The sequence below is a fragment of the Mycteria americana genome, chromosome 2, assembly GCF_035582795.1.
Source record: "Mycteria americana isolate JAX WOST 10 ecotype Jacksonville Zoo and Gardens chromosome 2, USCA_MyAme_1.0, whole genome shotgun sequence".
NCBI lineage: Eukaryota > Metazoa > Chordata > Aves > Ciconiiformes > Ciconiidae > Mycteria > Mycteria americana.
The window spans coordinates 79,773,821-79,790,227 of NC_134366.1; the positions used below are offsets into that span (position 1 = coordinate 79,773,821).

The 16,407-nt window shown below is 44.9% G+C and overlaps 2 protein-coding genes across 9 annotated transcripts in view; both read right to left on the bottom strand.

The window, feature by feature from the left end:
• RIOK1 (RIO kinase 1) overlaps positions 1-16,407 on the bottom strand; it is an 88,963-nt gene that overhangs the window by 57,761 nt on the left and 14,795 nt on the right. The gene's annotated exons all lie outside the window — the stretch shown is intronic.
• Positions 998-16,407, bottom strand: part of RREB1 (ras responsive element binding protein 1) — a 127,113-nt gene continuing 111,703 nt past the window's right edge. For 7 of the 8 annotated variants that reach the window (XM_075493879.1, XM_075493878.1, XM_075493884.1 and 4 more), the window contains 2 exons: positions 7,932-8,678; positions 998-4,768 (listed from right to left, as the gene is read on the bottom strand). In XM_075493879.1, coding sequence (XP_075349994.1) covers positions 4,248-4,768; positions 7,932-8,678 — 1,268 coding nt within the window. In that variant the 3' untranslated portion in view covers positions 998-4,247. The remainder of the gene's footprint in view (positions 4,769-7,931; positions 8,679-16,407) is intronic. The other variant, XM_075493886.1, reaches the window with a different exon arrangement.

Below are 16,407 nucleotides of genomic sequence, written 5' to 3' on the forward strand. Positions count from 1 at the left end.
ACAGAGCCCTGCCTCATCAGATATCCTTGGCTGGGGGCAGAGCTGGCTGGCCGACTGGTTTTCTTTTAACCTGTCCCTGCTGGGCAGTGAGGGACCAGCTCCTCAGCAGAGAGAGTGCTGTGGGGAGTTCTACCCCCTGTCTCGGAGGTACAGGCGGCTAGAGGGAGGAGAGCAGCAGCACTTCACCCCCTGGTACGTCCTTCCAATTCTGAATCTGGTTCACTTCTCTACCAGAAAGAACCATCCCACCAGGACGTAGGAAGACATGGATGCTTCGGCTTCGCTGCAATTCCCTGGCCTCCAGAACTGGATATGCAACTCGGATGATTCTTTGGCTCACTGTCCTGTGAAATGTGTTTTATTTATAGGAAAGCATATAAAACGCAGCTAAGGCAGCTCCAACAAGCCAATACAAAAGATTTCTCTCTTTTTCTTCACACGTGCACGTGGCTTTCAAACGCATCCTGAAGATTTCACAGCCATACACATTTATGTAAAAATAAAACTATGGTGACAGAAACCCACTTTGTTTATACAGAAAATGACTGATACACTGTCAATCACCACAGCGTGCCAGAAGGACGCTCACTTAGTGATCACGGGGCTACAGTTGATAAAAAAAGGACAGAGAACCCTGACCCAACGCCTGTGCAGGAAAATCAGCACCAAAGTACTTTCCTGCCGTCTTCGGTTGCCACGTTAAGGAACCGCACCGCGAGAAAAGCACCATTTCAAAGGGGCTTGACTACCAGAAAATGGTAGTCACTGGTTTGACTGCAGCCAATGGTTTGACTACCAGAAAACGGTGGTCAAAATGAACGTGAATTTTCAAAGTGCTACGATCATCTCCAATTCAACCTCAGTCCAACTGAAGGAAGAGAAACAGTGATGCTATTTACACAGATAAGCTCCAGCTTGTACGTCGTCCTCTAGCAGAGAAGTCTGAAAGCACATTACAACAAACCCGCAAGAAAAGCCACGTCCATTTTGTAACCTATAATTTTTAAATATAACATTTTATTGCTTAGATGGTTTGATACAGAACAACTTTTACTTTTTATTTTGAATTTGGAAGTACTGTACAACTGAATAAAAAGAGGAATAAAAGTACCAAAACAAATGTGTGATTCTCTGTTCATGTGGCATAAACCAGTCTTGTACACAATTCGTAGCAGCAGTTTAAGTTCCCTTTAGAAAAATATGAATTCTACACATTTATTACTGTTTCCTGCATGGGATGAAATCACTAGGATTAAACTTCCTTCGTGGAGAGAGAGAAGAGAAAGGAGACACACAGAGAGGAGAGAGAAGATGATGAATCATTCTGAAAATGGAATCAGACTGTCACATAGCCCCCAAGAGTTATTTCACAACAGCCTCAAACAAGGTTCTCTCTTTTTTTTTTTCTTTTTCCTTTGTTTATTTTTTTTTTGCGCTTTCACAGTCAAGTGCTTAATGTAGTGATTGAATTATCTCAATGTTAAGTCCATTGCAACTCAGGCAAAAGAATTTCAGAAGATCCTTTTTTTTGTTTGTTTGTTTGTTTTTTGTAAAAGCCCTGAGAGAGGAAAAAAAATAAAAAGATTCAAACAAAAATCATATAGAGACAAATTAGCTGAACATGCAAACTAAAGCCTAAGATTCACCCATAGTTTAAACACATTATGAATTTCACAGTTTAATATTGGGGGAGGAGGGGAAACAAAAAAACCCAACAACAGCAACGGTTCTCAGTCAAACTCAACTAATAAAAATGTCAATAAAATGTGGCAAGATCTTATACTCTACTAGGATATAGATAAAGGCTAAATAAAGCTTTAAATCAATAGTGATTATTGCTAGCAGATGTCCCGGCAGGCTGCTGGGAATTAATTACTTGCTACATTGTTCTGCAGCATATAGTTTAGTAATGGCTTCTCCCCCACAGTATTGCGCAGTTTAGTGTGGAGAGTTGCAAAAAAACCAAAACCAAAACAAAAAAAAACAAAACGACAAAAACCAAAAAATACCCAAAATAATAATAATAATAATTATTATAATTATAATAGTAATAACAATTTAAGGGATGCGTGAACTGGTTTTAATTAAGTAGAATGCACCTGGGTAGTTTCAAATGAATCATTGGTTGTGACTGATTTATCTATATCTGGCGTTAGCTTTGTTTCTGAACTGGTTCAAACATCCCTATTTAAAAAAAAAAACCAACCAAAAAAAAATAGAAATCACATATACCTCAACCATTTTTTTTTTATTCTATTTGCAAGAATATTACTCGAGAACGTTTCTCTTCCTTTGAATTCTGGACAGTGAGATTTCAGTCTCCAGAAATTTTCGGAGAATTTTTAATATAGATATAGATATATATAGATATATATATATTATATAATATAGACGGGGTCCGAGGCCCACTTCCTCCATGTCTGGTGAGAGCAGGAAAAGCGATTCTGCGGGGCGGGGGAAGGAGGGAAGGCGGGAGGGAGGGTGACAGTGCGGGCTGGGCTGGGCTGGGCTGGGCTGGGCTGGGGGGCTGCGGCGGTGGAATAGCACAGTGAGGCTCCGGCAATGCTATTATGGCTCTGTCTGTCCCAGAGGTCATGACTGAAGGACAATTAACAAACAACAATAAGGACAACAACAACAAGGACAACAAAAATGCTGGGCACTCCTAAAAATGCGCAGCTACAGTAGGATACATTTCGCTTAACCCCTTCAATATTGGTGGCTGGAGTGTCACCTGTTGCCGGCAACAGGAGCCATAGGGAGAAATCCCAGCTGCCAGCATTAAAGGGGTTAAATTACTGATATGAAATTTAGACACACACCTCAAGTCTTCAAGCATCAACCCCAAAATCTCAGGAAGAATTTTTTTTAATTTATTTTATTTATTTTTAACATGTCTTATATCTGTAGTTTTATTACCAGTAGTATTTTCTTGCTCTAGAACATGACAGTAGCAAGATGACGGTAAGGCTCGCATTTCTCTCTTGCTTGCTTTCAACTGGAAGACGGAATAACTTTGCTCTTGAAGTAACATACGCTGTCACCGATGCGATTGCAACAAGACTAACCTAGTACTCGCAGTGCCTTTCTTATGCACTTGGAGGGGCCTTACACGGCCCCGTTCTCGCACACTTCTCCCCCCAACACGCACGCACGCACACGCACCCACACGCACGCACACGCACCCCACCACGAGTGAGATGTTCGCCTGTACAGGTGTGATGATACCTCGCTGGCCTCCATTTGACTCTCCGGTCAGAGGAAAGGTTTCATTTAAAGTACAGTAGAAGAGCTGCAACATAAGAAGAGGAGCTGGTGAAAGCGTTAAGTCAAAAACATTTCGAGAGGGGATCCAAGCTGCGTTACGCATCTGCGTGGGCAAATATTGCCCATTGGTTTCTGCTGACTGCAGAGACAAGCGAACGGATGGATTTACAAAATAATAATAAAATAATAATAACAATAATATACTGAAGCAAATCAAACATATATAACAGCGGGTGCATAATTTCCATAGGTTACGTTGCTATGTAACTCTTCTCTGCATACACACTCAGTCCACGACGGCCAGAAAACACCCCCTAGGATTTAGAAGACCATTTCTAATGCTGAAAAGTGGAAACAAGCGTGAGGTTGAAATTCGTTGTGTTTCCCGCTTTTGGCTTGAACCACTTTGAACACCTTCAACTGCCACGTTGTTCAGGCCTGGAACAGGCTTAATGCTCCACCGTGTGGCAAATGCAAGAACATCTACTGAGAAAAAACAATAAATCAACATCTCATCTGCATTTCCTCTGACTATTTCATATGAAATTCACATAATTTTTCTTCCAGTTATTGGCTGTGGTATCCAAGGGCCTCCCACCCCACTGCCCCATTTCCAGCTCAGAGAACAAACACAGCGACTATCACAGATATACAAGAACAAGCTCACGCACACCAATACAAAAGGTAACATTAATGCTTAAATGAAAAAGGTCCTCTCCAAATAATTCATTAAAATATTAAAAAAAAATCATTTTTGAAAAAAATCTATGATACCAAAAGATCTAATAAAGTAGTAAGGCACTCAAATCAGTATATACTGTAGTCTCTTGCATTATTATACTGAAAGGCATATGGCACCACGTCCAGTCTGCCATACTCTCCCCACAGCTGCAGGTCGCTCTTCCAAAAACAAAGACTCCAGAAACCTTGCTCTGCTGGCTTCAGTTTGCGTGCTGGGACGGGTCCAACCTCCTAGCAAGTCATTCAACCCCCAAGAGCTGAGGCGCACTGTCTGCAGAGGCAAGGATGTGATTCATGGGAGACTTTTTGTTGTGCATCTCCAGCAAGTCTTGAATGAAACCTGAGGGCCTCTCGTGCTCGGAGCTACCCCGAGGTTCCTGGTCTTTTGCTGTCTGTTTCTGTGCACTCTTGGTGGGCTCCGCGAGGCAGGTGCCGGCTCCTCGCCCGCTCGGCCTCTCCTCTCTGCAGGGGGAGTCCTTGGCCGTGCCAGCCAAGGACTCTTTCCGGCTTCCCATGAGTGATGTATGGCTACCGACGCCCCCCGCGGAGTCGCACTCATTTTCTGAGATGGGGTTGGTGCCACTGTGGCTAGACTCATTTTCGCTGTCTTCTCCACACCTCGACTGGGTCTCCTCCTTGTCGCTCTCCTTCCCATGGTTTCGGGCATTTTTGACTTTCTGGTGTATGCGCTGGTGACGAACCAGGCTGTGTTTCAGAGTGAAGGTCCGTTCACAGGTTTGACACTTGTACGGTCTCTCACCTAGAAGACAATTAAAATACAAAGTCAGCCGTAAGGTCACAAACGCACCTCCCTCTTGTTTCGAGCAGCGTAAGACGCTCTACGCTTTGGAAATTCAGTACCTATATCAAACATGGATGTCACATTTATGCAGATTTTTTGCTTCTATACTAGCAAACTAGCTGATGGCATGCAAGCAGGAATACAGATAAATCCCTTGGGGCACAAATGAAAAACCAAAACTAAGCGTCTTGAGATTTCTACAAGCGTGGTATGGTCCTGCACTAAGGAGGGAGGAAGACCATAAGCCCCGGGCGCTCATTAGCATCCCGTCTAATTTAGTCAGCAACTTTTCTGGAAGAAGTTTGCAGTCGTCCTCTGGAGCTCAAAAGCCTTTGTGAAGCAGCCCCACCACGGGGGCTCCCTGCTGCAGGTCAGCCCCTGACAGACGTGGAGAGAGAGGACTTGAGATGGAAGGATGAAGATACTGCCCAGGTAACTCGTCAACAGTGCTTAAAAACTGAACCAAACAGCACATGAGAAAACATCTCCCTCTCTCTTAGATGCTGACAGATGGGCAAGCATGAAATGCGCAAGTTAATCACCGAAGTCGAAGAGAAGCTGTCAGGAATTACCCTTGCCACAACAGCCCCTCCTCTTTCTGTGAAGCAGAAGACAGGATCACCACGTTTCAAAACGGACACAGAGCAGCTAAAGGACCTAGACTTGTCCGGCATTCATGGGACACAGGAGGTGTCTGTTAGAGGTGATCAAAATTTACTGACCAGGTTAAAAACGCCTGCCTCGGGATGTTATTTACAGAGCTGCTGGTGTTCCTCAGCCCACTGGTGCTTTAGGACAGGAGTGACATGTGAAAGCCCCTGAAAAACCTCTTCACACCCATTCCAGAAATGCTACTTGGAGGACAAAATTCTTCCTCTTATTTTGCAATCTTAAACCGCAGAGCAGCTGCAGGCATCCTCTGCTGTAATCAACAGGTAGTCTACTCCAATCTCAGAGCTGCTTTTTGCACCCGAAATGCTTGACTACTTTCCTAAGCATGAGCTCATCAGAAAACAAAGCAACCACAGCCCCACAGACAAAATTCCCCCAAAGTCCCAACCAAGCACAGTGCCCCAACGTGCTGTTGGCCCTGAAGAACCCAAGGTCCCACCCTGACCACTTCATTCTCTGTTACTGATTGCACCTATTAAAGATTTTTCAGCGCTGCAATTCCATCAAGACACCATCTTGTGCCAATGAGCATACAGAACAAGACACTTGCGGCTCATTTCTCACTTGTAATAATGCTTGCGATCATTAAAAGAGAACCAATTACAAACTTGAGGTGGCTGGCTGAAACGTGCAAGTAGGTCCTGCTGTTCCTGGGAAGCCTGATGCTTCTTAGAAACGTTTCTCTCCGGTGCCCTGCTGAGGCATCTGCTATCAAGGGAGGGCATAGCTCCCCGGGAGCATTTTTGGCCGACAGCCTTTGCCCATCCGGCACTCGGCTGTGGCTGATGCAGTGCCGTGGCTCACCCTGTGCTTGGGCAGGCGGCACCAGAGCACCCCACAGCTGCTGGGAAGCAGCCTGCACTGGGAGAATGAAACATTTCCAGCCTGATTGCCATTCAGTAGGCAGGCAGAGGTTTCTTGCACACTTCAGCATGTCCCAAATGTTCCTCTTCTGAGTAAAGAAATTCCCAAACCTTACAGTTATCTTTAAAAAACCCCACATATTAAAACCAAAGTATAAGCAATATTACAACCTGACAGTATTTTGTCAATATAGCTGAACAAGTGGGAAGGAGAGAAGGAGGAGGAGAGTCAACCCGCAGTGTTGAGGCAAAATCCTCAGTTGAAAATGTGTTGATTTAACAGTGAGGATAGGTGGTATTTACATTTATTAAATTTGAAGAAAGCACTGATCCAGGTTCCTATTCAACACCTATTCTATGTTATAACATCCTCCAGTGTCAAAGAGAGAAACAACTAGGGAAAAAAAAGAGTACTGACAAGGCCTGCATAACTCAGCATGCAATGAAAAGAAGAAAAACATACAGTATGGCACTCTCCACAGGCACATACCAGTGTATCATTTGGGGGTAAAGCTCAGTACTTTAGATATTAGCATCTTTCCAAGACTTCCTAATTTAGTATGAAAATAGGCACAAGAATGGGACCCATCCCCTGTTTCACTTGTGGCCCAATGCCAGAAGAAAACAGGTCAGTTTTGCACTCAAAAGGTCAATATTTATGATTCAGAAGGGTAAAAAGTTTGGTTAGGGCACTTGTCTCTGGTGTAGTTTATTAAACATCACAGTCAATTACAGCACAAATATTTTGTTAATCATGAAGATCTTGTCTTCAGCAGAGAACACCTTCAAAAAATACAAAATGTCAAAATGCACCAGTTTTCCCATGTCAGAGCTGCTTGCTGACAGGTAAAATGCATCATTAATAAGGATGCATTAATAAGGATGAATGATTAATTCACCTCTGAGCTGGCTCATGGCTTCATCTCCTTTGCATGGTACTGCTGCAAACTGTGTATCGCATAAAGCAATCCCACATATTTTAACTGCTGAGCCAATTCATCGGACAAGCATTTTACTACCTGTGTTCTACCTTCCCTGCCCAAGCCTGAATGAAGAGCAGGGTACCCACTGTAGCTTTGCCTTTCACTCAAGCAGCAGGTCATGCAGATCACCAGCACATTACCCATACCAGGCTTAGATAATCAGACAAAACCAGACTCTCTCTCTCTAAACTTTCACTCAGAGATGAAATCTTATCATATACTGTCAGGTTTCTCCACTGCTTGTCAAAATACCGGGAAGAGGTAGAGCCACACGCACATGACAAGAAGGGATTCAGAAGCTGGACAGAACAAGTGCCCAGGGATCTCCATACTCGCCCTCACCTCTAAACTCTGCAAGGAAACATGGGGAAAAACAGTTTGGGAATTGAAGATAAGGCAGTGCTGACTGTTCCCACTCCCTCAATAGGCTTTGTATGCAGCACAGGGGATTGGGGTAGAGAAGACACCTTGCAGATACCTGTAGGACTAAAAGCAGTGTCTCCAACCTCAAGTGCTAGCAGCAATCGTGCACCTACAAAGCAGATGCCTCGGTCTGGTGGCAGACCTGCTTGTAATCTGTTCTGCCCTCAAGTCTCTTCTTACCTGTATGAGACCGCATATGTCGCGTCAGATCTTGCAGAGACCAGAAACGCTTGTTGCACACAGTACAGACTTTCTTTCTTTTGTCTGCTTTTGCAGTACTCTTAGCCCCATCAGTCTTTGGTTTTTTGTCATCACTGCTCTTCTCAGTGGACTTTCTCTCTGTGCCTTCCCCCTCAGAGACGCTTTCGCTCTCTTCATTCTCCTTTCCTGTTGCCTCACAGTCCACAGGAGACTCCACTACCTTCAAGTCCATCGGAGACTCTTCCTGCTCAAGACCAGAGTCCTGCATCGAGGGAGCTCCTGCATCATCCTGAATGCTTTTGCTTTCATCCTCACTGCTCCTTTCATCCTTTCTGTCCTCACGAGTGTGGGCCTTTTTGTGACGGCTAAGAGTGCCAGCAAACTTGAAGGTTTTGCCACAAATGTCACAGGCATGTTTCCTTTCAGTCTGAGAACTCCTGCCTGCACTCTGGTCACTCTCTGCCAGCTTGAAGTCCATTAATTTGCTGGCAAAATTGAGGTCAAGACTTTTGTTACTTACAGAATCTTCCTCAGGGCCCTCTTCATATCCATCCGCTTTTTCTTCGGCATCCTCTTCTGCCGGAGGGGAGTCAGCCTTTTGCTCCTCCTTGGGGCCGCACTCACTCTCTGGTAGCTCTGTTATTTCCTCTGGCTGTTCCTTCTCGCAGGAGGTCAGGTCCAAGACTTCGTTTCCTGTAGCTAGTGTCTCCGCATCAGACTGGCTGTCTGCAAGCAAACAGAGAGAAACTTTCAGTGGGATGCTCTCTGCTAATTCACAACTACCAGCGGTAAGGCTGCACACAGACCCACGAGCATTGCTTCTGATCAAGTGTCCCAAGATCTGTTTCTCTTATCTGTGACCCAGGCCAGTAACTTACAGCCAAAAAGAGATCAAAAAACCATAGAACCCAATTAACAAGATGATTAAAAATCTGTAACCAAATGCTTTCTTTTCCAAAATACACTCACCTTCTTGGCAGTTTCTTGAAGTCACTTTTAATATAATCTCTTTTACCAGAGAACGCAAAATGCTGAGACACCAAAGAAGAGTTGAGATCACTACTATTACAAATACATTGTACCAGAGACACATGGATGTATTATTTAGAATATTTCATGTATGAAATTTGGATAGAGATAGAAGTAATAAACAACCACATATTTAACTTATAAACTATAAGTAGTGGTAAACGCTTTTCAAAGGGAATGTAAAGGCCTCATGCAGCCAACTGGTACAATTAAATGTTAAAGGTTAACGCAGACAATAAGAGAGGTCAGTTTAAAAAGTTGGGTATGCGTCACATAAGCAAAAGATGCAAAAGTTTGTCCACATGTGGGTTGTTGACACACACTCTTTGTTACATTGATACCACCCGGATCCAAAACATAAAAGCCAAGATGCAGTAACAGAAACAATAGCATCCTTCGTTGTTTCACAGTTCCTCCAACAAGAAGGCAAAAGCCACCTAAGACATCCACCTTAATGACCTCCTCTGCTTCCTTATCAGTTTGTAGCATTAACATTGCTGAAGACATAACGTGTCGAAAAAAATAAAACAGATAAGGCGCTTAAGGAGAACAAAGGGCTGGAGCTGTAGCCCTTCCGAGCTCTATACAAATAGTGTATGTGTAAATAGGAAACAAGCTGGACTGGATCTGGAGGCCAAAGCCGACGATGATACACGGCATGTAACTGCATCCCCTGTGCCACTTTCCAGCAACCATTCCAGGACAGGAACTTAGCAAGTTGTGCTTTCTGAAAGTTGAAACTTTCCTTACCTTAAGTCCTCCTGCCCAGCCCCTTCTTGTTGACAGCATGCAGCCAAGGGAGCGCACAACCTAACAGGCATTTCAGCATTCATCTGCAAGCCTGATTGCTGCTGAGTAACTACAGGGATTTAGAAACTCTAGCAGAGCAGTTTACATTCTCCATGTGACACAGTACAACATGTGCTTGTCTCCGAATTGCCTAGATTTCCTATTACAGGCTTTTTTCATAAGCAAGGAGTAATGACAGAAGATAAGAAGATAGTTCCCAGGCACTTAGTACTTTGAATGCAGCATAACTTGCATTGACCCCATCTCCTTGCACAAATGATAATAAAAGGCCATTAAACAAATGTCAAAGCTAAGCAGCATTTCCAGTAATTGTGAAAAATCATTTAATAGAGCGTAATCCTCAATACACTTTTTCTTGGGGGGAGTGAAAGTGGGAGAAGTGACCTGTCAAAAAGATAATCGCACCTTTTAATCAAAACAGATCCATTTACATAGACAGTGGATTACACGAAAGCTTTCCACAAAGTTCATTGCTCATCTAATTATCTGCTCATTAAAACACGCGACCGAGCCATAATCTGTGTATAATGCTAGAGAATTTGAGGATGTGGGCATCTGAAAACAAAGGTCACCTATAAGTGCCCTATGAATCTGCATTTGAATTTTTGTGTTTTGCGTCATTGCTTATCTCTTGGCTATATTAAGGCAAAAAGAAATAAAAAAAGAAAGCTATTATAAACAAAAAGAGGTAATTCCTAAAATTCAAGCTGAAATGCCGATGCATAATAATTAAGGAGAAGCACTGCTCCGCAACCCAGAGAAATGGGAGCCAGGTATGTATGAGAAGCCGGGCCCACGCACGGTGCTCCTGGATGCAAGGCAGGTAGCTGAGTCTTGCAGCTGCCGGCGCAGGCAAGAGAGAGAGCCCAGAAGCCAAACCCAGGCTGTATCTGCGCAGGGGATACATTTAAAAAGGAATCACGGCTATGGGTTCCTGCCTGCCACCTTCTTCCACATGCTGCATTTGGGGGCAGGACAAGCGTACCTGGCTCTCACTGGCAGCACCTCACCTTGGCCCGAGAGCGGGGATGAAAGGAAGGATTAATGGCAACCGATGTGACGCCCCACTGCTGCTGAAAGGGTCCTTGTCCTTCCCTGGACACCCACTCCCACCCCAGCCCTTGCACAGCCCTAATATTCACACAGCCACGCAGTGACCGGGGCCTTTTTCACCACAGCATGGGTTTATGTTGGACTGAAACGACCCTGTAATCACCGCTCCCTTTAGGCTAAGGGCAGGAGGAAAGGGAAACAACGGGGAAGAGGAGTTTCCTCCCCAGCAGCCTTTGGTTGCTACCATCACAAAGATGTACCTGTGGATGACGGATGAAGAGACAAAACCGGAGTGGCAAAGTGGGTGTGAGGCACAAAGACCTTGAAGCGACACCAACAGCAAGCACCTAAAGCAGCTGCCGTACCCCTGCCGTCGGTGCTCGTCCTCAGCAAGGTAGGGGGCACCTCCTGGCAGGCGTGGGCCACCCCGTCCCATCAGGAACCGCTCCCCTGGGGGGACATGTGTTAGGCCAAAGAAAGACTGCAAGCACAGCACGGAGGGGGTTCATTAGGGTGCGGGGCAGGAAACCATGTGAGCTCTGTTAGGATGGAGAAGAGTGAAGAGCACGAGGAGACCGAGACGGAAGGAGCTCCTCTTCTACTGTACCAAGAGAGATGTTTTATAATTCTTTGCTGACCAAACAGAAGACAGCGGATGCAGAGTAAGTTGGTTTTTCGACATGAAATATCAGGAGCAAAGTGAATGAGGGGAATATACACCAGTAGCACTCAAGTAAGAGAAAACTAAACCCAAAACATTTTAAAACACTCAAACGCAAAAGCCACAACTTTTATGTTCAAGATGTTGTATATTATGCATGATTTTCCACATTTCCCTTATTTTTCCCTAACTTTTTCTTGTTCTGCTTTCCGTATTTCCAAAAATATATATATTTTTTTCTTTCTTATAGTATAGTCATCCTTCAATGAATCGCACCTGAACTCTACCTCCTTTTTTCCTCTCCTCTGTGCCCGGGACCCCTTCCCAGCTGTTACGCTGTTCTTGCATGGCTGGCCCATAATTACATTTTCTTATGCATGAGAGAGACACTCCAAGGGATACGTGGTCCACAGATAAGTGACACTGCCTTACTAGCAGAGGCAAACAGATGAGGTCAACATCAAGAAAAACAAATGCAAAGTTTAAACAATGTGCCTTGAAGAAGGGGAGAGACCACTTCAGACCCCGGGAGCACGGATGCACACAGGCTTTCTCTTCCGAAGCTGGCATGCCACCCGTGAATGAACACATTCAAAACTCAGGTAGGGACATAGCCAGGAACGTGCTGACATGTGTACGTGCTTGGGTGAGCACTCTTCCTCCTTACCTGCACAAACCAGACCTGCCGTTTTCATTGTCGAGAAAGAGTTTCACAGGCCCCTTATGAAACTTCATGCATATCGTAAAGCAGCAGCTCCCGACTAGTCGAGCTGCTCTGTGGTTACCCCCAACCTGCGTGGTTCGTTTCACAGCTAGTGAAAAAGCGAGCTGCTTTGCACAAACCCCGGCTGTTTGGGGATGGGTGAGAATCACCCCAGCTCTGCTGCAGCCGAACTGGAAGAGCAGCAGGGGAGCCGTGAAGGTGTGTGGGAGACACGACAGTTGTGATCACAGCCATGCCAGGTCTGCTGCGGGATTTCTCCCGCAGTGCAAGGGATGGCTGCAAGGTAGTCTCGCACTGGCGGATGCTCCATCCACTCCAGCAGAGGTTAGGCTTGGCCTACACTACTGGTTTTTCCCTGCTTGCATGCTGACCTGCAGCAACAGAAAACCTTGCTGGCTATGCAACTCCAACAGGCTTGTACCGTACACAAGGAGGAGGATTTTGACCGAGCATTCAGATCTGGGCAAACATTCCTCCAACAAGGCCGAGCTCCTCTCAGACGGGTAATTCCCATTTCCAGAATTTTGCTGATTTACAGTGTAGAGCAGCTGCTTGCATCCAGGTGGTGATGAACGCAAGGTGCGCAGGAAAGGCCTGCTGTTTCTTTCACCCCTTTCTCATCTTTCACTTACTAAGGCTGTAAAATGCTTTCCGGTCCATTTGTTATCCCACAGGTATTTACACTCGGTGAGTCAAGAGGACAAGAGCGGAGAGGTCCGCTTGCCAAGGCTCCCACCCACCACCACTTCTTCAGCAACCGTGGGAGCAGAATACATTACCTCGTCATGGACAACCAGAGTTTGTGTCACTCCTCCGAAGCAAGGATAAGGAGGTGACACTGTTTGATTATGTCAATTCTGACACTGGAGTCAAAGAACATGGGCAAGGTAAGGGAGAGAGAGGAGGTGAGCAGGGAGGTAAGGACACATGGAGGAAGGCAACATGAGGCAACCACCAGTAGCTCAGCTGCTGCCTTGTCAGCTCCTGGGAAAAAATGAACTTCTCAGGAGATATATTCATAAGCAAAACCTCAAGGACTCCATCTGAGAATCCAAAAACTTTTCCGCTTGCATGAAAGAAACCACTATATAGTTGTAGCCAAAATCGTTTTTCCTTCCAACTGCGGAAAGAAAAGACTGTTTTCCTGAAGTCTATTTACAATTCAAGTTGCAGTTTTCAGTCAGCCCAGTCAGAAGAGTCCGCTTAATCTGTTATAGGTGGCAAGAAAGAAAGAGAAAGACGAGTAAACTGCTTTCCTGCATACACGAACCAAATTATCAAGGGAGACACTGAATGTGGAAAGTTTCACATAAAAGAACAGATATAGATCAAGGTGGGGAGGTTGCTGGTTTGATTCTGTTTTCCCATAATTTTCTTTTTTCCTGGAACTAAGATGGAATAGAGAGTAGAGCCTGAGATCCTACGGAGTTATTAGATAAAACAAGGTGTTATAAGGGAAACTATTTTGTGACTTTAAAGCAAATGTTTATTACCAAGCATTCCTGACATCCTGAGAGAAGCGTGAGAAAACCCATCACATAAATAATACTGAAAACTGGAGCGGACAGAGCACTGCAAATGGATGTTGTACAAGCAGTTGGCTTGTACAGTATCAGTCAGGTGAGCTGACAATTTACTATTTTCCCTACATTAACTGAAATAACCCCAGCTATTCTCATATTTTACAAAAGACGCAGCCACCACTAGGTGGTAGCAGTCTAGTAAATTTGGGATTTTTTTGGGCCCACTCACACAATGCTGCTTCTACTTCCACTGGTGAACTGGAGAACATCCTTCCAACCTGCAGAGTCAACTTGCAAAAATTTGGGGGTTATCTTTGCCCATTTTTACTGTAAACACTCTGAACACTAAAATTTAGCCACCTTCATTACATCACACGCACACACACAAGTTAAATATTTAATTAGCCCACAGTTGAAGGAGCTTCGGTCATATCTGCATGCCTTTTGAAATTAAAACATTCGAGATGACAGAAAAGGACTATTTACAGTAAACAAAACTGAATATATCTGAGGGAAAAGGAGGAAACCAATTCTGAAAAAAACCCCATTTTTTGCATTTGACACAAGGTATGATCCCCCAGTACCTTCAAGAGAGCAGCTGAAGTCACCGACACAAAGAAAAGGACTAGCTCTGACTGCACCTACCAAGTGGAAATCTGCATTGAAGGGGCAGGGGGAAAAATCCCAGACTTTCAGCTTATGGTGAATTCCACCGTTTAGCAGAAAGGCAGTTTGATGCAGAGCAGGCAATACAATCAGCAAGTTATACACCATCTCCTCAGTATCTTCCAAACAACAGCTCTAGCACTCAGGCCAATCCCCAGCAGTGAGCAACTCTTGCTTTGCCCTGAGCTGCGGCTCTGGAGCGGCTGTTAAACTTTGCCTGACACTGAAAACGCAGTTTCAAGCCCTTTGTCCTCTAGGAAATACCCACAAATGTAGTTCAGAGGTACAAACAGCTAGAACAGTTTGGAAAAACAAAAAGTCCCCCGCTATACCCAGGGCTCACATGATTTCTGGAGGGATCACAGAGTGGCAGATATCTAGAGCAAAGATGAATTCTGCTAAATGCTAATCAGAAAATTCACTGGTGAGTATACTTACTTTGTCAATATTTGCCTAGTTAGCACAGAGCAGTTGTGTTCGACCCTCTCACATTAGGGGCAAGCCTCTTTAAGAAAGGGATCTTTCCTTAGCAAAGTCTCTTTCTGTATTACATAAGAATTAATCCCTTACCCCATTCCTAACCCACATCTCTTCTCCATCAACTGTATTTTGTTGCAAGAAGGAAGCATTCAGAAAGCCCTAAGGAGACAAAGGCAGGGCTGCTTTAACATGATGAAAGTGGGCGATTCATTAAGTTGCTCCACAATTTCATTGTACGCCTCTCCGGCGGTACAGGTCTCCCCCAGTCTGACTGCTGCGAGCCGGGCAAGTTGTCCTCAGTTTGCTTCAGGTGCTTTAGAGCATTCCGTTCCTCTCCATGCAGCAAGGACATGTGCAAGCCCCATCACTTACACAGCCTCCTCGTCTCTGAATCCTATTCAAAACCACCATCCTGTTTTTGTTTTGGTTTAAAACAAGACCAAAAGAAACCCTCTATAAACTTGTTCCCAGTGACACTCTATTGAATTCCACTTCCTGCCTTACACCTCATCTTTAAGCTTCACTTCGTTTATGGCTGACCAAACACCATCCAAGCATCTCCCTTCATTCCCTTTCCTTCTGGCGTACAGTGAAATCTGGATGATTATTCGCTTCCAAGCACAGCCCTTGCACGGGCTCTGCATGTGAGCCCCAAGCACACTACTCACCCACCTTTTAAAACCAGCACAAAAAGAGAAATGACCCCATTTTAAACTAAGCCACAGTTTCAAATTGTTAATTTACTTCCACTGATTTTGAAATCCGTTTTTCTTGGACAATGGAGGGAGACCACAAGTCCAAAGCTGTTGAATGATTTTGGACCATGATAAAACACCACTTGGCAAAGCCAGTTACAAACACTAAGCCGTGCTATAAAGCACACGCGGTAACAATAACAGTATAGGATCTGGGCTCCTTCCTTACTGCCTAAAGCTGCTATTTGAAGACACAAAGCATATGACAGCAAAGACAATTTCAACAGCGTCTATCCCCAGCGCCTCCCAGGAGATGCTGCCAACTGCACACCTCAGCTGCATCAATGTGCTCTTTTAGGGATGTACCGCCAGCCAGATCCGGGAACTGATCTCACGACTGCCAGTCCCTCCCCTTGCCCTTTTCATTTTTTTGGGCAGCTGGGTCAGCTCAGCTGTGGGGATGAACAGTTGGGAACAGGTCGAGCCAGTACGGCCAAGAAGTGCTTTGTCTTATCCAACCGTGGCCCAAGGCTCTGTCTGCTGGGGACAGGTCGAACCACTCCGACCAGCCCAGTGTCGGCTGCTAAGAACAACATTTACGTTCCACCAAAGTCCTACCCATCCTACGTGCCGCACCAGCGTTCATCTGAGAGGCTTTAAAAATGCTTGCCTCCTCACCCCACTGACCAGCTGAGCTGCATTAGGATCCCTCTCACTACAAGGAAAGTTTTCAATAGACCCAAGTAGGACGTTTTAGTTTCATTCTGCCGTGAAGATCGTCAGAGGTGAGCACTTTTAGAGCCCTTTCTGAAGA